Here is a 22,723-nt window from a genome sequence, read left to right as displayed (position 1 = left end):
TGTGAGTCAGTGTGCTGGCCGTCACGTTCCACTCCTGCTTTGCAGCCTGTCGGTTGTTCGGCTCTGCTCTCATCTTCTAGTCCGTTATCTGTACATTTCACTCAGTTTTCAGAATTATCATAATTAGGTTTTTTTTTTGCTTTATTCATCAGTTGAGCTTCTGCTTATGATGCGGTATGAATCTTGACAGGCATGAATTTCAGCCACTCAGAAATAGTATCCATGTAACAGTTGACCCCCTAAATTTAACCTTAAAAAGTAGTCAAAACATTTGACTACGATATAAATGAATTAATTGCTTCTTCGCTTTACGCTATTTTGCCTTATGAAAGGTAGTGGGGAAAACCTGCATCAGTACAATACAGCACAGTCACAAGCCCTTATTTGGCTTAGGCACTCCGTCAAGCCTGTGCCAATTCTAAATCCTCACTTGGACCTGCTATTTATTGCCCATGTGCGGTATTTATCCCTCTGTTCGCCTCCCATTCATGTCTGTCATGATACACCTTAAGCATTGTTAAGGTGCCTGCTTCCACCAACCATCAGTCCTCTGCGAAAAGCCTCCCCGCCCCCCCCCCCTCAACTTCTCCCCTAGACTGTGCTCCTCTCGCCTTGAACCTGTGCCCTCTTGTAGTTGACCTTTTCACCCTGGCAAATAAAAAAGCCTCTGGGTATCATAGAATCCCTACAGTGTGGAAAAGACCATTTGGCGCATCATGTGCACACTGACCCTCTGAAGAGTAACCGACAAGACTCATTCCCTTACTCCTATTACTCGACATTAACCCTTGACTAAAGCACCCTCTCCCAGAGTGTCCACGTCCTTCTGGTAGGGTGCTGATCAGAACTGCATGCAATATTCTGAATGTGGCTGGAATAAGTAGCTGTAACACATCTTGCCAACTCTTACACTCAGGGAAGGCAAGCGTACTATGTGCCTTCTTGACCACCATACCGACTTCTGTTGTCACTTTTTCAGGGATCTATATGCACAGATCCCTCTGCATGCCAGTCATTTATTGTCACTTATTGTACAATTCTTATATTTCCTTCTCTTCCTTTCCCCCTCGTGTCTGTATCCAGCTTCCCCTTAATTCTACTCCATTCTTCATCTCTCTGCCCCCTCCTCACCCCTCCACACATTAGCATAAGACAATAGGAGCTGAAATTAGGCCATTCAGCCCATTGAGTCTACTCCACCATTCAATCGTGGCTGTTAAGTTTCTCAAGCCCATTCTCACCATAACCCTTGATCCCCTTGATACTCAAGAACATTTCTATCTCCATCTTAAATATGCTCAATGACCTAGCCTCCACAGCCTTCTGTGGCAGCAAAGTCCCTAGATACACCACCCTCTTGCTGGAGAAGTTTCTCCTTATCTCGCAACTAAAGGGTCTTCCCTTTACTCTAAGGCTGTGCCCTTGGGTCCCAGTCTCACCTATCAATGGAAACACCTTCCCAACATCCACTCTGTCCAGGCCGTTCAGTGTCCTGTAGGTTTCAACTGCAACCCCCCATATCCTTCTAAACTCCATCAATTATACCAGAGTACTCATAGGTTCCTCATATGTTAAATATTTCATTCCAGGGACCATTCTCGTGAATCTCCTCTGAACACTCTCCTGGGCCAATACATCCTTACTAAATATGAGGCCCAAAACTGCGCACAATGCTCCAAATGTGGCCTGATCAGAGCTTTATAGAGTCTCAGAAGTACATCCCTACTTTTGTATTCAAGTCCTGCCAAAATAAATGCCATCATTGCATTTTCCTTCCTAACTACTGACTCAACCTGCAAGTTTACCTTGAGAAAATCCTGGACTCAAACTCCCAAGTCTCTTTACCCTTCGGATTTCTGCATTTTCTCCCCATAATCCTGTTCCATCGGTGACGGTCTGGTGTCAGGGCAGCACTAGTGATTTCCTGACATGGGGATACCAAGGGATGTCAGGAACTGCCAGTATCTAAGGAGCAATTGTTATTCCTGGAGGAGGTAGAGAGGAATGTGGTGTGGTCCTGTAAACTCCAGAACTTTGATAACTTCATGAGTCAGCAATAACTCTTCCTGAACCAAGAAACATTAGGTCCAACGAGAAACTGCTACAAGGGAGTTCACAAATAACATACATTAACCATTGCTGGGAAAGAGGAGGCAGCACAATGAGCTGTTTCTTTGGACAGATAAGATAATGGTGTTTAATAACTGTGTGACAAAAGGACAATTAATTCTGCCTGTAGAAGGAAGACCCTGACTTAAAGGGGTTTAATTGCAGGACAGGCTGTTTCAAACAGGCGGCAAACCCTCAAGGAAATGAAGGTAAGCTCAGACCTGAGATCTCCAGAAGTGTAGGGAAGCATGTTAGAATCTAAAGAAACGTCACACAAATTTGAAAGTGAGGGAACTCCTCCAGAATTCAACTCCAGAATGATTAAAGTACAGAACTTGTTCCACTGCATCAAACCCCTGTAAACTTCCAGAAGTGTCAGTGGAAACCCTGTTATATTCTGCCATCAATTGGGTGATATCCAAGATGGGGGCGGGGGCGGTGAGGCTAAACTTGCTTACTTGAGAGGTTTTATTTTTGGTTGCTACCTGCAATAATGTGTAAATCATTGTTTCAACAGTTAATTGTCTCTGCAGTTTCTGAGTCAGTAGTCAAATTAAGGCGATTCACCCTCAACCAGAGTGAGAGGCTGGGATTAATAATGACTCCATTGCATGCAGCAGAATGTCACGTCGATACTGTTATAAAGCGAATGCTGACCCCCTTCCTCTCTCAGATCTGAATCCAATATGTCAAAAGAGGAGCACGTTGCCCTATAATCTATAAAATTAGTGTGAAAATTGGTGTAATCTGCTCTAGTCGTAAAAATAAAATAAATCCCTGACACGTTAAAATCAACAAAAAGCAATTCATGTATCCAACTTGAATTGTGAACAACTGAACTCAACTATTAACTGAATAAACCCCTTCAAACTACTGACTATTCTGTAATAAAACAGGATTCTTGTCATATGCTGTTCCAATAAATACAAGACCCACTAATATAACAAAAAATAGAATTTAGTCTCTCAGAATACAGCCAGGTTACTTATCTTCCAGAATATTTTATGCCTCCTTCCATCGAATCTTTTGTCAGGAATGCCTCCTCTAATTCCTGCTGTTCTGTTTTTTTTTGGAAATGATGCTTTCTTTCAGTCACAGATGACTGTCAGAGCTGATTTCTCTCTAGTGCTGAGGACTCTTAGCTCCAGCAATAGGGAGTTAGCTCTGGGGCTCTGTCCAACTGCCCTCTTCTTTTATACTCTTGATGCCATATCAATTTTTTACGATAGGATTGGTCCTGTGTTGTCAAAGCCATCAGATTTAAATTTAATAGGTTTGGTAGGCAAAGGACCTGATTTAATTGATTGACTAAATTTGAAAAGTCATTATTATGGCCTGCTAACTTTTTACGGCATTTTGATAGAAAAGACAGAGGGTCCGATTCGTCTGGGCTTAGGGACTTCACTGATGTCCAATGGATATTGGCAAAGGCAACAATCGGAAAAAGGTTTGAGTTTTTTTTTCTAAAACACTTCTACAGCAAAACCGTCTGTAAGGTCACCCCTCAGCCTCTGACCCTCCAGGGAAAATAGCCCCCGTCTATTTCAGCCTCTTGCAGCAGCTCAAACTCTCAACCCTGGCAGCATCTTTGTAAATCTTTTCAGAACCCATTCATGTTTCACAACTTGTTACAATCACGTTGACTAATTCAGAGAAGCCTCTCAATCAAACCTGTAAATCGAGAAAGTGTGTTTAATAATGAGTCATGAACAAAGGCTGCATTAATCTTTTATTGCGAAGTTTTACTCCTACATCTCAAATCAGAGCGTACGAACCTGGTCAGAAGCAGCCTCTGGGAATGTAAGACGCCATTGGCTGCTTTCTGACGAGGGCTGACTTTGCAAAGAAACCATAGATGTTTTAAATGAATGGGGTACCATTCGTTTTAAGATCAGGTAAACTGAAGAGGCACTGCATTGGCTTAGAAATGAGAGATCCTTGACACACACAGCTGAAATCATCACTGCGCCATTATTAGCAAATTGGAATGAAGGCTGGGATGTCTTTCCCCCTGGAGCAGAGGAAGTTGAGAGGGGAAGTTTATAAAACCATGAGGGTTATAGATAGGGTTAAGGGTTGTTGTCTCTTCTCTAGGGTGGGGGACTTTAAGACTGGGGGCACATTTTTACAGTGAGGGGGAGAAATTGAACAAATATGCGGGGCAAAAATTTTAGTGTGGTTTGCATATGGTATGAGCTGCCAGTGGAAGTGGTTGAGGTAGGTACATTAACAACATTTAAAAGACATTTGATCAAATACATGGAGAGGAAAGGCTTAGAAGGATAGTGGCCAAGTTACTGTTGATGGACATTTTGGTCGGCATGGACCAGTTTGAGCCGATGGGCCTGTTTCCATGCTGTAGCACTGACTCACATCTCTTTGTTGCTTTGACAGTTTTGAGTTTTCAGATGAGCATCTCACTTAATCACACTGAATAAAACCTGATCTCATTAGTGAACTCTTATCTGGAGGTGCTGGTGTTGGATTGGGCTGGACAAGGTCAGAAGTCACATGGCACCAGGTTAGGGTCCAACAGGTTTATTTGAACACATGAGATTTCAGAGCACTGCTCCTTTGTCGGTGAAGTGATGAAGCAGCTGCATTGAAGAAGGAGCAATGCTCCTAAAGCTTGTGATTTCAAATAAACCTGTTGGACTATAACTTTGTGTCACGTGACTTCTGATGTCTTCAGCTGTGAGTTTGTGTCGAACTTAATGGGATATTTTGTCCAACTCAGCATTTTTAAACAGTATCACTTGGAGGGATTCATTTGAAACCTTTCAAGAAGTGAGCTCAACAAGACTGAACTATTGAAAGTTACTTGGACTCAATTTTAAAACTTACATCAGGACCAGTAGATGTAGAGATATACAGCACGGAAACAGAACCTTCGGTCCAACTTATCCATGCTGACAAGACATCTTAAATTAATTTGGTCCCATTTGTCATATCCTTCTAAACCCTTACTGTTCATGTCCGAAACCAGATGCCTTCTCAGTGGTATAATTGTACCAGCCTCCACTTTCTCTGGCAGCTCATTCCATACACGTATTACCCTCTGTGTGAAAACATTGCCCCTTATGTCCCTTTCAAATCTCTCACCCAGCCAAATAGCCTCTCCCTGCAGCTCAAACCCTCCAACCCCCGGCACCATCCTGGTGAATTTGTTTCTGATACAGAAGTCAATGTTTCAGGAAGAACCCTTCTTCAGTCCTGAAGGAGGGTTAATACCTGAAATGCTAACTTCACTTCCTGATGCTGTCTGGCTTGCTGCGTTCTCCCAGCCTCCTGCTTGTCTACTTTGGATTCCAGCAACCACAATTTTTTTCTTTCTAACAAATGGTGGAGCAGACTTGATGGGCTGAATGGTCTAACGTCTGCTCCAGTGGTCTTAGGTTTCTGCGGATTGTTTCAGTGGGAACGTGCAGTCCCAGATTCAACGGGTAGCATCACCCATTGGAAGCAAAGTTCATGGAATCACAGAACCCCTACGGAATGTAAACAGGCCCTTTAGCCCAATAAGGCAACACCATCCCTCTGTAGAGTTACCCACCCAGACCCATTCTCTTAACCCTATTACTGTACATTTACTTGGTGAAAGTGAGGACTGCAGATGCTGGAGATCAGGGTCGACAGTGTGGTGCTGAAAATTCACAGCAGATCAGGCAGCATCCGAGGAGCAGGAGAATCAATGTTTCAGGCATCATTTCAGGCATCATTCCTGATGAAGATCTTATGCCTGAAATGTTGATTCTCCTGCGTCTCAGATGCTGACTGGAGTGCTGTGCTTTTCCAGCACCACACTCTCAACCAGTCTACATTTAGAGCTGAAAATGTGTTGCTGGAGGAGCGCAGCATGTCAGGCAGCATCCAGGGAACAGGAGAATCGACGTTTCGGGCATAAACCCTTCTTCAGGCTTATGCCCGAAACGTCGATTCTCCTGTTCCCTGGATGCTGCCTGACCTGCTGCGCTTCTCCAGCAACACATTTTCAGCTCTGATCTTCAGCATCTGCAGACCTCACTTTCTCCTCCAGTCTACATTTACCCCGACTAATGTACCACACCTACACACCTCTATGCTATCGACAATTTAGCTCGGCTAATTCGCCCTAACCTATGCATCTTTGTATTGTGGGAGCAAAACCAGAACACCTGGAGGAAACCCACGCAGACATGGCAGGCGAACGTGCAAGCTCCACACAGACAGTTACCCCAAGAGTAGAATCAAACCTGGATCCATGGCTCTATGAGACAGCATTTTTAACCACTGAGCCACTGTGAGGTTGTGGTTGGGGGGTGTGAAGGCGGTGTGCAGTCCAGCTAAAAATAAAAAAAAGCCCACCAACTCTCCCATTGCACCCACTGTCAGAATGGCCAGAAGGTTTAGTCCACAGTAGCGTCACTGGTGAAATCTGATTGTTGGGAGCACTGGTGCCCCCCGCTGGCGTCTTCGCAAGTTGCTGGAAAATGTGAATCTCTTACCGCACGCGGGGCAGCTAAATGATCTCTCCCCTGTATGGACCCGCCCTTGGGTCAGCAGAGCGGAAGAATTGCTGAAGCCCTTCCTGCACTCAGGGGAGTGGCCGTTGTCCTGCCCCATGTGAACCCGCCGGTGGGTCAGTAGGTGGGAGGAGCGGTTAAAGCATTTCTCGCACGCTGGGCAGGAGAACGGCTTCTCCCCAGTGTGGACCTGCTGGCGCCTCAGCAGGTGGGAGGAATAGCTGAAGGCCTTCCCATACTCTGGACAGCTGAAGGGCCTCTCCCGTGTGTGGACCTGCCGGTGGGCCAGGAGGTTGGAAGAGACCGCAAAGCCCTTCCCACACACTGGGCAGGCGAATGGCATCTCCCCAGTGTGGACCCGCTGGTGTGTCAGCAGTTGGGAGGGCTGAGTTAAGCCCTTCCCACACTCAGGGCAGGTGAATGGTCTCTCCCCGGTGTGGATCCGTTGGTGTGTTAGCAGGGAGGCGGAACTGGTGAAGCCCTTCCTGCATTCAGAGCAGGGGAAGGGCCTCTCCCCGGTGTGGACCCGTCGGTGGTCTAAGAGTTGGGAGGAGCGGATAAATCCCTTCCCCCACACTCAACCCTTCCTACACCCATTCAGATGCCTTTTAGATGTCATTATTATATCAGCATCCACCGCTACCTCTGACAGCTTATTCCTTATACGACCACCCTCTGCATGAAAAAGCTGCCCCTGAGGTACCATTTAAGTATTTTCCCCCACTCATCCTAATCTATTACCCTCTAGATCTGGACTCCCCATCCCTGTAAAAGACTTGACTATTTCCCTTATCAATGCCTCTCATGATTTTATAAACGTCCACAAGGTCACCCCTCACTATGAAAAACAGCCCCAACCTATTTAGCTCAAACCCTGGCAACATCGTTGTAAATCTTTTCTGAACTCTTTCAAGTTTCACAACGTCCTTCCAATAGCAGGGAGACCAGAATTGCACACAATATTCCAAAAGTGGCCGAACAATGTCCTGTACAGCCACAACATAAACTCCCAAGTCCGAGACTCAATCAGAGGATTGGGAAAGATTTCAAAACCCACAAAAGACAATGGGAAATAATGGAGAGACAAACCGAACTTTTGAGGGTCAGCTTGGAAGCATCAAAGAGTCGGGCCAGGGATGGGGATAGGGGAAGGAAGCCAAATGCGCTGGAGCCAAGGTGGAGGAAGAACAGAAGGTGCAAAACCATTGCAGCCGGTTTGAAACTGCAATGAGGAATATTGCATGTGCTGTACTTGTACCTGTTGCATTTGTGGGAATCAGATGCATTTTAAAAATAAGATATTTCTCCCTTCTCAATCTCCCCTTCCCCCTTCCTTCCGTCCCTCCTCAACTGGGTAATTAAGTTTGCAGAGTCTGCCCCCTCCCTGGATTCACTCCAGTTGATACAAGTGAACAGATTCCCCCACCACCCCCTACCTCTCTCTCTTTCTCTCATCCTGGGAGGGGGGGGGGGAGATTCACTCTGAAACTGACGGCCAAATCCGCATTGTGACATCACAATGGGGCGATACGGACATCGGGCGCCAGGTCGGCTCGACCGCACTGGTAAAAAACAGACTGCAGATGCTGGAAACCAGATTCTGGATTAGTGGTGCTGGAAGAGCACAGCAGTTCAGGCAGCATCCAAGGAACTTCGAAATCGACGTCCCTGCGCTGCCCTTGCAGCAGAACAGGAAGAAATCATAGTTTGCAAAAATCCCTACCCTTCATTGAATCCTGACGGTGTGGATACAGGCCACTTGGCCCAATAAGTCAACACCGACCCTCTGAAGGGTAACCCACACAGACCCATTCCCCTACATTTACACCTAATTAATGCACCTAACCTACACATCCTCGACACTATGGAGAATCTAGCACGGCTAATTCACCCGAACCTGCACATCTATGGATTGTGGGAGGAAACAGGCGCACCGGAAGGAAACCCGCCTCAGACATCAGTAGGAGAATGTGCAATATCCACACAGACAGTCGCCCCGAGACTGGAATCGAACCCAGGTCCCTGGTGCCATGAGGTGGCAGTGCTAACCACTGAGACACCGTACTTTTTCCTTTTTCCACTCCCCCACCAAATCAATCAGCTTGAGTTCACGAAAAGCACTACGTTTAATTTTAGCTTCACGCTCACCGAATCTTCCTCCCATGTAAAACACTTTATTTCTCCCGTTCCCACTTCCTCTGTGGGAAATGCAAAGAGCTGGGGGAGAGGGGTGCCACATGGGATCCCTACAGGGCGGAAAGAGGCCATTTGGCCCAACAAGTACATACCAACCCTCCGAAGAGTAACCCACCCACACCCATTTCCCTACTCCTATCATTCTCCATTTACCTCCAACTAATATACCTAACCTACACATCCCTGAAGACTATGGGGCAATTTAACACAATCAATTCATCCTAACCTGCACATCTTTGGACTGTGGGAGGAAACCAGAGCACCTGGAGGACAGCCATGCAGTCACAGGGCGGGAAACAATGTACAAACTCCACACAGACAGTCGCCCGATGCTGGAATCAAACCCTTGTCCCAGGTGCTGTGAGGCAGTAGTGCTAACCACTGATTCACTGTGCCGCCCATGTGTGCTGAAAGAGATAGAATGTGGAAACCTTATTGACTGCCGCATGGTGGATTGTTGAGTAAGGTTAAGTCTCAATGGATCCGGGGAGATCTAGCCAACTGGATAAAACAATTAGGAGCACATTGCTACAGATGCTGGAATCCGTCCTGAAAACAACAAATGCTGGAAATCACAACGGGTCAGGCAGTGTACACGTAGAGAGAACAAGCTAACATTTCAGGTCCAGATTACTCTTCATCGAAGAGATTTATAAAATCTCGATGGATATAGGTAAGATGAATGTCAGGAGTTGTTTCCCTGGACTGAGGACTTTCAAGACTAGGGGATGTCTTTTTAAGGTGAGAATAGAAAGATCTAAAAACAAAACAAGGGGAAACTTTTTTTACACGGAGAGTGCTTCATGTGTGGAATGAACTTCCAGAGGAAGTGGTGGATGTGCGTAACAAAGTCACAAAATTTAAAAGATATTTGGATAAGTACATGAATAAGAAATGTTTCGAGGGATATTGGGCCAAGTGCAGGCAGATGGGACAAGTTTAGTTTGGAATTATGGTCGATATGGACTGGTTGGTCTGAAGGATCTGTTTCCGTGCTATGCAGCTCTATGACTGGATATAGTGGATGTAGAGAAGATGTTTTCAACAGTAGAAACATATCGGCCATGATTGGAGCAGACACAATGGGCCAAATGGCCTCATTCTGCTCCTGTGTATTGTAGTCTTAAAACTGGGCAGATTACTGAAGTGGTTTTCACAAACAATTTAAGAGTCCTGAAGTAAAATCGTAGGGACATGCAGCACATAAACAGACCCTTTAGTCTATGCCGACCAATTATCCTAACCTAATCTCGTCCCATTTGCCAGGACTTGGCCCATAGCCCTGTAAACCTTTCCTGTTCATATACCCATCCAGATGCCTTTTAAATACTGTAATTGTACCATCCTCCATCACTTTCTCTGACAGCTCATTCCATACATGCACTACCCTCTGCATGAAACACTTGCCCCTGAGGTCCCTTTTAAAATCTTTCCCCTCTTACTCTAAACTTATGACCTCTAGTTCTGGATTCTACCACCCAGGGAAAAGACCTTGTCTGTTTATCCTATCCATTACCCTCATGATTTTATTAACATCTGTAAGGTCACCCCCCCATCACCACACACACACACACACCTCTGTCACTCTGGGAAAACAGCCCCAGCCTTTTCTGCCTCTCCTGATAGCTCAAATCCTCCAACCCCAGCAACATCCTTGTAAATCTTTTCTGAACCCTTTCAAGTTTCACAACATCCTTTTGATGGGAAAGAAACTAGAATTGCATGCAATATTCTAAAGGTGGCCTGACCGATGTCCTGTACAGATGCAACATGACCTCCCAATTTCTGTACCCAATACTCTGACCAATAAAGGAAAGAATACCAAACGCCTTCTTCACTATCCTATCAACCTGCGACTACTTTCAAGGAATTGTGAACCAGCACTCCGAGGTCTGGTTGTTCAGTAACACTCCCCAGGATCTTCCCGTTAAGTGTGTAAGTCTTGCATCAGCCCAGGATTTGACAATTGGATGACTTATCTCAGTGCATACTGTGGAGTTTGGATTACTGGGGGCTGGGGATTTGTAAACTTTTAATCCCATCAATTTCCCCACAACTATTCATTTCCTTCAGTTCTGCTCTCAATGGACCATGTGTTCCCCAACATACTTGCGCCCTCCTTTGTGATGATAGAAGCAATATATGTGGTTAATTGGTCTGCCATCTCTTTGTTCCACATGAGAACTTTGCCTGTTTCTAACTGTAATTGTTTTCACCAATCTTTTTTTTTTGTTTTCACATACCCCATTTTCCCCTTTTAATCAATCCTTTTGTTGAAACATTCCAATCTTCAGATCTGCTGCTTTATTTTTTAAGTCAATTTGTATGCTGCTTCTTTGGATCCAGTCCTATCCATCATGTCCCTTGTTAGCCGTGGCTGGGCTACCTTTTATGTTTTATTTTGTCAGACAGGATGGAACAACCATTCCTCCAGGTGCTATCTAAATGTTTGTCATTTCTTTCAATAATGTTCCCTTATTTGTTGCAGCCTGTTTGTGCCTCTGCCATTGTAATTTCCTTGCTTTAGATTTAAGTCCCCAGCCTCAGAATCAACTCTATTCCTCTCCATCTTAATGGAAGGTTCTATCACTCAGTTCTTCACTCTTCTGCAAGGGGCCTCTCACAGCTACATTGCCAATTATTCCCTTCTCGTGAAGGAATTAACATTTTGGAATTAAATTACCATTCTCCAACAGAACCACAGCGACTGTTGGAATATTGCGTGCAATTCTGGTCTCCCTCCTATTGGAAAGATGTTGTGAAACTTGAAAGGGTTCAGAAAAGATTTACAAGAATATTGCCAGGATTGGAGGATTTGAGCTATAGGGAAAAGTTGAATAGGCTGGGGCTGTTTTCCCTGGAGCGTCGGAGGTTGAGGGGGTGACCTTATAGAGATTTATAAAATCATGAGGGGCATGGATAGGGTAAATAGACAACATCTTTTCCTTGGGATGGGCAGTCCAGAATGAGAGCGTAATCATTTCAGAGACCAAAAGGGCAACTTTTTCATTGAGGGTGGTGTGTGAAAGAAATGAGCTGCCAGAGGAAGTGATGGAAGCTGGTACAATTACAATTAAAAGGCGTCTGAATGGGGAAAATTAATAGGAAGGTTTAAAGGGTGTGGGCTAGGTGCTGGCAAATGGACTAGATTGATTTGAGATATCTGTTCTGTACGGATGAGTTGGACCGAAGGTTCTGTCTCTGTGCTGTATATCTCAATGACCCTGGCTTTCCAACAATGTTTGTCACGTCTGTATGTTTAGTTTCTCTCTAGTGTTGGTGTTAATGCCTTGGTGTCTCCACCTCATTCCCCCTGCCCCCATTTTTCCCTGGGGACGTTAACCATTTCATGTCTGGTTGTTCCTCAAGAAACTGCATTGCATTGACGCACCCTTTTCTTTTGCTTCCCAAAATCAGACCTGCTCACTCTCAGCAGTATCACTGTGTTGTGAAAGATATTAACTTTCAGGTGGAGTTATCCAAAATTCAGAGGGACGTCATTCTAGACGTTTTTACTTTCCTGCCCTGTAAGATCCTGAATCAGCACCTTCAGGAAAATTAGTTAGAGCGGAGTGAGAACAGAGGGGGTGAGAGAGTGGGATGGTGCTTTCAATTTTGTGGAATAACAAAAGAAAAGAATATTCCACAGAAAGTGGAATTGTTTGTTCTGAATTTCTACCCTGGACTGACAGTGATGACGTTTGTAATCTCTCTTTACAGAGTATTTGACGATCTGAAGACAGAAGTTTCAAAATCAACAGATGAGGGACTTATGCCCGAAACATTGAATCTTCTGCTCCTTGGATGCTACCTGACCTACTGTGCTTTTCCAGTGCCACATTTCTCGACTCTGACTCTGCAGTGCCTGGAGTCCTCATTTTGACGTCAACGTCTGACAGTCACTCAATCCATCAGGACCGCAACAATTTTCAAATATGATTCTGTGAGAAGGAGCAAAGCTTTTTGGTTCCTGTTTGAATACATTTTCAGCATCAGTGGGACTGGATGAGAGACCCTACTGTTGCAGTGTACTGAGTGTGGAGCCTGAAACAGTTATACAGGCTGGAAAGAGGAATTCACGATGTGGAGGGGCTCTACACGTTGTGTGCGGCTGAATCTACAGCCATGGAGAAACCTGAGGAATCCCGCCCTGTGGAGAAACGGTGGAAGTGTGGCAATTGTGGAAAAGGCTTCTGTGCTCAGTCTGCCCTGGAGATTCATTGCACAGTCACACCGGGGAGAGGCCGTTCTCCTGCCCTGTGTGCGGGAAGGCCTTCAGCAATTCATCCGCCCTGCAGACCCACCAGCAGGTCCACACAGGGGAGAGACCGATCCCCTGCAATGAGTGCATGAAGATCTTCAGCAATTCCTCCATTCTGCTGAAGCACCGGCGAGTCCACACAGGGGAGAGGCTCTTCAGCTGCCCCGTGTGTGGGAAGTGTTTTACCCAGGCATCCATCCTGCTGACCCACCGGCGGATCCACACTGAAGAAATGCCATTCTTGTGCCGAGTGTGGGAAGGGATTCAGTCAGGTGAGCAACCTGCGCACGCAACGGCGGATCCATACTGGGGAGAAGCCCTTCAGTTGCCCTGAGTGCGGGAAGGCCTTCAACTATTTTTCTGACTTGCTGAAGCACCAGCATGTCCACACGGGGGGAAGAGGCCTGTTAGCTGTTCCAAATGTGGGTACGCCTTCAGAAATTCCTCTGCCCTGGTGAAGCACCGGCAGGTCCATACTGGGGAGAGAGCCTTCAGCTGCCCAAGTGTGGGAAGGCCTTCACCTGCTCCGCCCATCTGCGGAGGCACCAGTGAGTTCATGATTGACTGGTGGAGCAGCAATTCCTCCGTACTACTGAGGCACCAACAGGTCCATACGGGGGAAGAGGCCCTTCAGTGCCCCAAGTGCAGGAAGGGCTTTACCCGGGCCTCCCACCTACTTCCCCACCGGCGGGTCCACACAGGGCAGAGGCCCTACAGCTGTCCAGAATGTGGGAGGGGCTTTACCCAGGCATCCAACCTGTTGATGCACTGGCAGATCCACACTGTGGAGAGGCCCTTCAGCTGCCCTGAATGCAGGAAGGGCTTCACCCGCTCTCCAACCTGCGGAGGCACCAGTGAGTTTATGTACCATTGCAGGGGGATTGAAGGAGTGAGGGTAGAGTGCCAATATCAACTGGATATCAACCCAGTTCCAGCGACGACTGGGTTTGAATCCTGCTGTGGCATATGGTGGAAATAGAATTCAGTCAGAAATCGGGAGTTCAGAATCTTAACAGTGAAACCATTTTTGGTGGTGTGGCAGGGGCAAAAAACCCCATCTGATTCACTCACATCCTTTTTAGGAAAGGAAAATGCAGTTGTGGCAAAGGATTCTCAGTCATCCCAGCTGCATCCTTTACCCTGTCTGGCCTACATGTGACTCCAGACCCACAGCAGTGTGGTTGACTCTATACTGTCTTTCCCACCCCCCTGCCAAACCATCCTGCCCCCACCCCTGGCAAATGAGTGGGGAGAAACTTACTTGGATACAGGGTATGGGTTGAAATTGCTGAGTGAGGCAATACTTCCTCCGGGTTAAGGCTGCACCAAGGATCCATTTACAACAGAACAAGTCAGTGCTAACCAATAGTAAAGAAAGTGAGATGGTGGGGAAGCGTGTGCACTTTGACCTTCAGCTGTTTAAAAACCAGCTACTTTTTGTGTGCCTCTTTGGTGGGGGGATCGGAAGCTCTAACAAAGTTGGTTCACAATAAAGGTTACCTGAACTTTCTGCTGGACTCAGGCTCTCACTGAAGGCTTTGAACTCCAAGAGGTTTTTGTTTTAAAGCTGCTCATTTCTTTCAGCCTCCTGCACTAAGTTTCCAATGTCATGTATCAGAAGGAGCAGTGAATGAGTAGCTCGTATCGTTAGACATTGTAAATTTTTCAGGAGTGCAGGTGTCGTTTCATCTGCATTGTAAAGGTTAATGGCAGCACCGGGAGGTGTGGGCTATGTTCACTAGAGATGATGCAGAGGTGCCAGTGTTGGACTGGGGTTGACAAAGTTAAAAATCACACAACACCAGGTTATCGTCCAACAGGTTTATTTGGAAGCACTAGCTTTCTAAGCGCTGCTTCTTTTTCAGGAATCTGTGGAGCAGGATCATAAGACACTGATTCTATAGCAAAGATCACAGTGTCATGCAACTGATAGGATATATTGAACAAACCTAGAGCACTGTTAAGTCTTTCATCTTTTAGAATGGGCTGCAGATTCAGTTCATTAATATGTAAATCTTAATATTTACATATTCTGAATCACATTTTTGAGAAGACTTAAGGCTTTATTAGTTTGGAAATCCTGGTCGGCATGGACGAGTTGGACCGAATGGTTTGTTTCTGTGCTGTATACCTCTAGGAACCAGAACTGATCTTATAAACAAGCATTATTCTGAAAGGGGCTTGACAGGATAGATGCGGATAAAATGCTCCTTTGTGGGGGAATCCAGCCAATGTGGAAGTAGGCCATTAGCCCATTCTGTTCCACTCTGGCCCTCCGAAGAGCTTCCCACTCATACACACCCCTTTACTCCATATTTCCCATAGCCAATCCACCCTTATCTGCACATTCCTGGACACTGTGGGTAATTTAGCACAGCCAACCCACCCGAACTTGTGCATCCCTGGGCACTCTGGGTTATTTAGTACAGCCAATCCACCCTAATCTATCAATTAACTTCTCAACAATGTAATTTAAATGCAGAACTTTTCTAAGAAAAATGTCAGTCTGACTCAACATTGGGATACAGACATAATTCACACCTCTTGTCTCAAAGGGATATTTCTGTTTGTAAATAGGGTAGCATCTCTTCGAAATGTACATTTATTTAGATATTAAGATACACCTTTGAATGTGCCCACATCCCTTTGAAATATAATCTATCTTGTCCATTTAAATCTCTTTGTAGTAATAGCCCATTAAAATGTCCATTAAAATCCCTTTTAAGATGCTAATTTCCCCATTTGGAGATGACAGTTTAAAGGAATATCTCTAAATTGAGCTGTGAGTTTTCACAATGCGGACAGGGCTCCTCGAAACGTGGCAGAGTCCCCCCTGCAGTTGTGGAGCGAAACAAGACAGTTTGTTTTTGTGAATGAGCAGTTGTAGCGCGAGGTGGCTGTTGTTTGGTGACGGTGAGGCTCCCCCGGCCCCGCCCATCTCCCCCCCCCCCCCCCGAACTGACGTCACGTGGCGTTGAGGCGGTTGTGAGGAGAAGTTGCTCAAGCGGGGAAGCGGCGCCGTGCGGCCCGGGGCAGACACCCCTCACCGCCGCCTTCCTGGCGCAACTGCTGTGTCACGGCCACACCGGCCGCCTGTACAGGAGCCGGTGACCATTTTGAAGGCGGACGGGGTTAAGGGCCTGCTTGGGAACTCGTCGGCCGCCTGGGTGGTGGAGTTCTCCTGGTCGTGGGGCGGCCCCTGTGTCAACTATGGGGCCACCTGGAAGGTACTGGGCCCGGGAGGTGAAAGGTGAGGCAGGTTGTGGGGGGGAACGGAGGGGAAGGAATGTGGGGCCTGTCCTGTCATAGTGACATTTTACACTCACTTTCCATCTGCTTTTACTGGGGCTTGTGCTTTTTACCCTCACTGTCTTTTAATATACAGCACAGAAATATACTTTTTTTTCCTCTCATGCACATACACACAAGTCCATGGGGGTGAATTTGAATTTGCAGAATTATATTTGCAATTACATTCTATTTTACTCAAAAAATGCAGGCAGATAATCCATGTAATATTTTGTAGATTCCACAGTGGATACAGAAACAGTCTGACTCAAGATTGGGATACAGACAGAATTTGACCTGACCGTACACCTTTAATGCATTGCCTGAACTGAGATGTCACCTTTTGCAATAAAACCTTAAGTTATCTCGAGAAGGTGACCAACAAGAATTTCTCAGATTTACATACTAATGCTAATTGCAACCCATCCAGGTTTGTTCAATATATCGATTCAGTGGCAGGACACTACTGTTTTTCCAAGATTTCTGTGCCTTCTGATCTTATTCTCCACAACACCTGATGAAGAAGTGCTCCGAATGCTGCTCCTTCCAAATAAATTTGTTGGACTCTAACCTGGTGTTGTGTGATTTTTAACTTAGTCCGGATTGGGATGGATTGACAGTGCTAACTTATCCACAGTGCCCAGGGATGTACAGGTTAGGTGCTTTAGTTAGAGGGAAATGTGGAGCAATAGGGGTAGGGCAATGGGTGTGGGGGGGTTACCCTTCGGAGGGTCGGTGTGGACTCGTTGGGTCGAGTGGCCTGCTTCCATACTGTGGCGATTCTCTGAAGGGAAAGGGTTGTTGCAAATTCATTGGTTTTTTTTGCTTCCCAAAATCAGACCTGCTCACTCAGCAGTATCCCAATGTTGTGAAAGATATTAACTTTCAGGTGGAGTTATCAAAAATGCAGAGATGTCATTCTTGACATGTTTGCTTTTCTGTCCCTGTAAGAATTAGTTAGAGCAGAGGGAGAGAAAGTGGGATGGTGCTTTCAATTTTGTGAAATGACAAAAGAAAATTTTCCACAGAAAATAGATTTGCTTGTTCTGAATTTCTACCCTGCACTGACAGTGATGCCTTTTGATCTCTTTTTACTGATTATTTGAAGATCTGAAGATGGAAGTTTCAAAACCAAGAGATAGAGTCATAGAGATGTACAGCATGGAAACAGACCCAGATATCCCAACCCAATCTAGTCCTACCTGCCAGCACCCAGCCCACATCCCTCCAAACCCTTCCTATTCATATACCCATCCAGATGCCTCTTAAATGTTGCAATTGTACCAGCTTCCACCACATCCTCTGGCAGCTCATTCCATACACTTACCACCCTCTGCGTGAAAAAGTTGCCCCTTAGGTTTAGGGTGAGAGGGAAAAGATATAAAAGAGACCTATGCCCTCTAGTTCTGGACTCCCCGACCCCAGGGAAAAGACTTTGTCTATTTATCCTATCCATGCCCCTCATAATTTTGTAAACCTCTACAAGGTTACCCCTCAGCCTCTGACGCTCCAGAGAAAACAGCCCTAGCCTGTTCAGCCTGTCCCTGTAGCTCAAATCATCAAACCCTGGCAACATCCTTGTAAATCTTTTCTGAACCCTTCCAAGTTTCACAACATCTTTCCGATAGGAAGACCAGAATTGCACGCAATTGGCCTAGCCAATGTCCTGTACAGCCACAACATGACCACCCAACTCCTGTACTCAATACTCTGACCAGAAAGGAAAGCATACCAAACGCCGCCTTCACTATCCTATCTACCTGCGACACCACTTTCAAGGAGCTATGAACCTGCACTCCAAGGTCTCTTTGTTCAGCAACACTCCCTAGGACCCTACCATTAAGTGTATAAGTCCTGCTAAGATTTGCTTTCCCAAAATGCAGCACCCTGCATTTATCTGAATTAAACTCCATCTGCCACTTCTCAGCCCATTGGTCCATCTGGTCAAGATCCTGTTGTAATCTGAGGTAACCCTCTTCGCTGTCCACCACACCTCCAATTTTGGTGTCATCTGCAAACTTACTAACTGTACCTCTTATGCTCGCATCCAAATCATTTATGTAAATGACAAAAAGTAGAGGACCCAGCACCGATCCTTGTGGCACTCCACTGATCACAGGCCTCCAGTCTGAAAAACAACCCTCCACCACCATCCTCTGTCTTCTACCTTTGAGCCAGTTCTGTATCCAAATGGCTAGTTCTCTCTGTAGTCCATGAGATCTAACCTTGCTAATCAGTCTCCCATGGGGAACCTTGTCAAACGCCTTACTGAAGTCCATATAAATCACATCTACTGCTCTGGCCTCATCAATCTTCTTTGTTACATCTTCAAAAAACTCAATCAAGTTTGTGAGACATGATTTCCCATGCACAAAGCCATCTTGACTATTGTGAATCAGTCCTTACCTTTCCAAATACATGTACCTCCTTTCCCTCAGGATTCCCTCCAACAACTTGCCCACCACTGAGGTCAGGCTCACCGATCTATAGGTCCCTGGCTTCTCTTTACCGCACTTCTTACATCTATCACCCCTCAAAGACTTTCATTTGTCCACGCTATCTAATCCTCTGATTATCTTGTTTGTCTCTATCAAATCCCTTCTTAACTGCCTTCTTTCCAATGAGGAGAAAGTGAGGTCTGCAGATGCTGGAGATCAGAGCTGAAAATGTGATGCTGGAACAGCGCAGCAGGTCAGGCAGCATCCAGGGAACAGGAGAATCTACGTTTCGGGCATAAGCCCTTCCAGCAACACATTTTCAGCTTCTTTCCAATGAGAACAGACCCAAGTGTCTCAGTCTTAAAGACCTTCGCTCCAGTCCAGTCAACATCCTGATAAATTTCCTCTGTACCTTTTCCAATGCTTCCAGATCCTGTAATGGGGCAACCAGAACATTACAAAATATTCCAAGTGCAGCCACACTAGCGTTTTGTATAGTTGCAGCATGACGTTACGGCTCTGGAGCTCAATCCCTCTACCAATAAAACCTAGCACACCATATGCCTTCTTAACAGCACTATCAACCTGGGTGGCAACCTTCAGGGATTTATGTACATGGACTCCAAGATTCACACTATCAAGAACCTTTCCGTTGACCCGGTATTCTGCCTTCCTGTTATTCTTCCTAAAGTGAATCACCTCACATTTAGCTGCATTCAACTCCATTTGCCACTTCTCAGCCCAATTCTGCAGTTTATTCAAGTCCCCCTGCAACCTGTAACATTCTTTCACACTGTTCACTACTCCACCAACTTTAGTGCCAACTGCAAACTTACTAACCCATCCACCTATGTCCACATCTAAGTCATTTATAAAAATGACAAACAGCATTGGTCACAAAACAGATCTTTGTGGCACACCACTAGTAACCAGACGCCAGGCTGAATATTTTCCATCAAGCAACACTCGCTGCCTTCTTTCAGAAAGCCAGTTTCTAATCCAAACTGCTAAATCACCCCCAATCCCAAGCCTCTGCATTTTCTCCAACAGGCTACCACATGGAACCTAATCAAAGGCTTTACGGATGTCCATGTATACCATGTTAACTGTCATAACCTCATCCACATGCTTGGTCACCTTCTCAAAAAACTCAATGAGGTTTGTGAGAAATGACCTGCCTTTGACAAAACCATTTTGACTATCTGAAATCAATTTGTTGCTTGCTAGATGATTATAAATCCTCTCTCTTATAATCTTTCCAAAAGTTTCCCTACAACAGACATAAGGCTCACTGGTCTATAATCTCTACTGCCCTTCTTGAACAAGGGTACAACATTTGCACACCTCCACTCCTCTGGTACTAAACCTGTAGACAATGATGACTCAAAGATAAAAGCTAAAGGCCCTGCCATCTCCTCCCATGCTTTCCAGAGAATCCTCAGATAAATCCCATCCAGCCCAGGGGACTTATCTACTTTCACTCCTTTAGAATTGATAGCACCTCCTCCATACTAACCTTCGATCATTTCTAGTCTAATATCTCGTATCTCATTCTTCTCCTGTACAATATTGTCCTTTTCCTGAGTGAAGACCGATGAGAAATATTCGTTAACACCTCTCCAATCTCCACAGGGTCCACACACAATTTCCCAATTCTGTCTTTGACTGGCCCTATTCCTACTTAGTCATCCTCTTATTCCTCACATACGTATAGAAAGCTTTAGGGTTCTCCTTTATCCTATCTTCTAAAGACTGCTCATGTCCTCTCTTTGCTCCTCTTAACTCTCTCTTTAAATCCTTCCTAGCCATTCTGTAACTCTTCATCACCTTATCTGAACCATCTCGTCTCATTGTCATATAAATCTCCTTCTTCTACTTAACAAGAGATGCAATTTCTGGAGTAAACCACGATTCCCTTACCTTATCACTTCCTCCCTGCCTGACAGTGACATCCAATCAAGGACATGCCATATCTGTTCCTTGGACCAGCTCCACATTTCAATTGTCCCCATCCCCTGCATTTTGCTACCCCATTCTATGCATCCTAAGTCTTGCCTAATCGCATTATAATTGCCCTTGCCCCATCGATAATTCTTGTCCCGCGGCATGTTCCTATCCCTTTCCATCGATAAACTAAACGTAACTGAATTATGGTCATTCTCTCCAAAGTGCTCCCCTACCACTAAATCAAACACCTGGCCAGATCCAGTGTGGCCTCCCCTCTTGTCGGCTCTTCAACACACTGTCAGAAAACCCTACTGCACACATTGGACAAAAACTGATCCATACAACATACTAGAGTGAAAGCATTTTCAGTCAATGTTGGGGAAGTTACAGTCCCCCATAATGAATCAAACTGATTCTATTTCCAATATAGGAATTAATAAAGTATTACATGGATTGACTGCCAGCAGATTGTGCGTTCTTTGAACAAAATTAAATGTATCTGCAAATATTCTGCCAAAACAAATTCACCCCATAGATCTGTATGTATGCGCATGTGCATGAGAGTGTGCGTAAGTGTGTGCGTCTGAGAGAGAGCATGTGTATGAGAGGGGTATGGATAAAATTGAGGGATTGCATTTTGCTAAAGCAAGGAAGGGCAGGACTTGTACAGTTCATGGTAGGGCCCTGGGTTGTGTTGTAAAACAGAGAGACATGGGGTTTTCAGAGACATGGAGATGTCATACCTTGAACAATTTTAGATTAAATCTTTAATCTTTTAGAATGGGTTTCTGTTCTTTGGTATGTTAATCCCAGAACTCCTTTTAAATATCAAATCTCAAGAATGTAATTTAAAGGCAGAGCTTTTCCTTCATTGTGTGAAAAGGTTGCCCCTGAGGGTCTCGGTATAATCTTTCCCCTCTCATCCAAAACATATGCCGACTAGTTCACCCACCCACCTTAAATAAAAATTGATTTCGCTTCCTCCCCCTGGTCCGACCCTCTCCCTCCCAGGATGAAGAGTTGCCCAGAGGGAGGCAGTTCCACTCAAACTTGACAGGGACACTTCCACATTGTGACGTCATCAATGGAGCGAGGCCCAAAACATGCTGCCGGACTGCGCTTGCTCCGAACGGCCAGCGGCCACTGGCCTGGCCTGGCCTGCACTGCCCTGTACAGTTTCCAAAAATCCTTTACCTTCAGAGAATCCCCACAGTGTGGAGCAATGCCATTCGGCCTAACGAGTCCACACTGACCTTCCGAAGGGTTACCCACCCACACCTATTCCCCTACCCCTAGTGCTCTACATTTACCCCTGACTAATACACCTAACTTGCACATTCCTGTGCACTATGGGTAATTTAGCATGGCCAATCCACCCTAACCTGCACAACACTTGACCCTATGTGAACTGGAGCCTCTACACGTGGGAGTAGCGTATGAGGCCTTCTCAAACTGAAAGCTGGTAAATGACCACTCCCCTGTGTGGATCCGTTTGTGGGTCAGCTGCTTAACCGAGCAAGTGAACACCTTCCCGCACTCGGGACACCTGAACCACCCCCGAGTGGAGCTGCTTGTGTTTTCAGTTGGCTCATCTGACTGAACCCCCTCTCACACTCTGAGCAAGTGAACGGCCTCTCCCCCGTGTGTGCCTGCTGATGCATCAGCAGGGAGGATGAAACGCTGAAGGCCTTCCTACACTCTGGGAGCTGAAAGGCCTCTCCCCCATGTGGGCCCGCTGATGCTTCAACAGGGAGGAGGAATCGCTGAAAGCCTTCCCGCATTCGGGGCAGCTGAAGGGCTTCTTCCCCGTACTCTGTGAAAAGAGATTACAAAGGTCATCACTGTCAGTCCAGGATAGAAAAGATAAAATAAAAACAGAAATCTACCCCATCCCCTTCCCAATCTATATCCTTCCATACCTTCTCACCCAGGTAGTTAAGACACATATCTGAATTTGCAAGTGAAGATCTGGACCCCTGGTG

At 45.8% G+C, this 22,723-nt stretch overlaps 2 protein-coding genes across 7 annotated transcripts in view; one reads left to right on the top strand and one right to left on the bottom strand.

Annotated features, from left to right (window-relative positions):
• LOC122543561 (uncharacterized) overlaps positions 1-22,723 on the top strand; it is a 696,117-nt gene that overhangs the window by 82,517 nt on the left and 590,877 nt on the right. Inside the window, exon 2 of one of the 3 annotated variants that reach the window (XR_015751539.1) lies at positions 12,528-13,340. The exons of 1 other annotated variant lie outside the window; for it this stretch is intronic. The gene's annotated coding sequence lies outside the window, so the exon portion shown is untranslated. Of the gene's footprint in view, positions 1-12,527; positions 13,604-22,723 lie in introns of those variants that run through there. One more of the 3 variants, XR_015751538.1, reaches the window with a different exon arrangement.
• Positions 1-22,723, bottom strand: part of LOC122543553 (uncharacterized) — a 70,109-nt gene that overhangs the window by 945 nt on the left and 46,441 nt on the right. For 2 of the 4 annotated variants that reach the window (XR_015751541.1, XM_087974994.1), the window contains one exon: positions 16,045-22,554. The exons of the other annotated variants lie outside the window; for them this stretch is intronic. Coding sequence is in view for 1 of the 2 variants with exons in the window: in XM_087974994.1 (XP_087831120.1) it covers positions 22,241-22,554 (314 nt within the window). In the remaining variant the exon portion in view is untranslated. Of the gene's footprint in view, positions 1-16,044; positions 22,555-22,723 lie in introns of those variants that run through there. 4 annotated transcript variants of the gene reach the window in all.

This window comes from Chiloscyllium plagiosum, unplaced genomic scaffold (genome assembly GCF_037043375.1).
Source record: "Chiloscyllium plagiosum isolate Xiang-an unplaced genomic scaffold, Cpla_swu_hap1 HiC_scaffold_27, whole genome shotgun sequence".
NCBI lineage: Eukaryota > Metazoa > Chordata > Chondrichthyes > Orectolobiformes > Hemiscylliidae > Chiloscyllium > Chiloscyllium plagiosum.
Note: the sequence above shows the minus strand (reverse complement) of the source record. Positions and strands in the feature narration are given on the sequence as shown.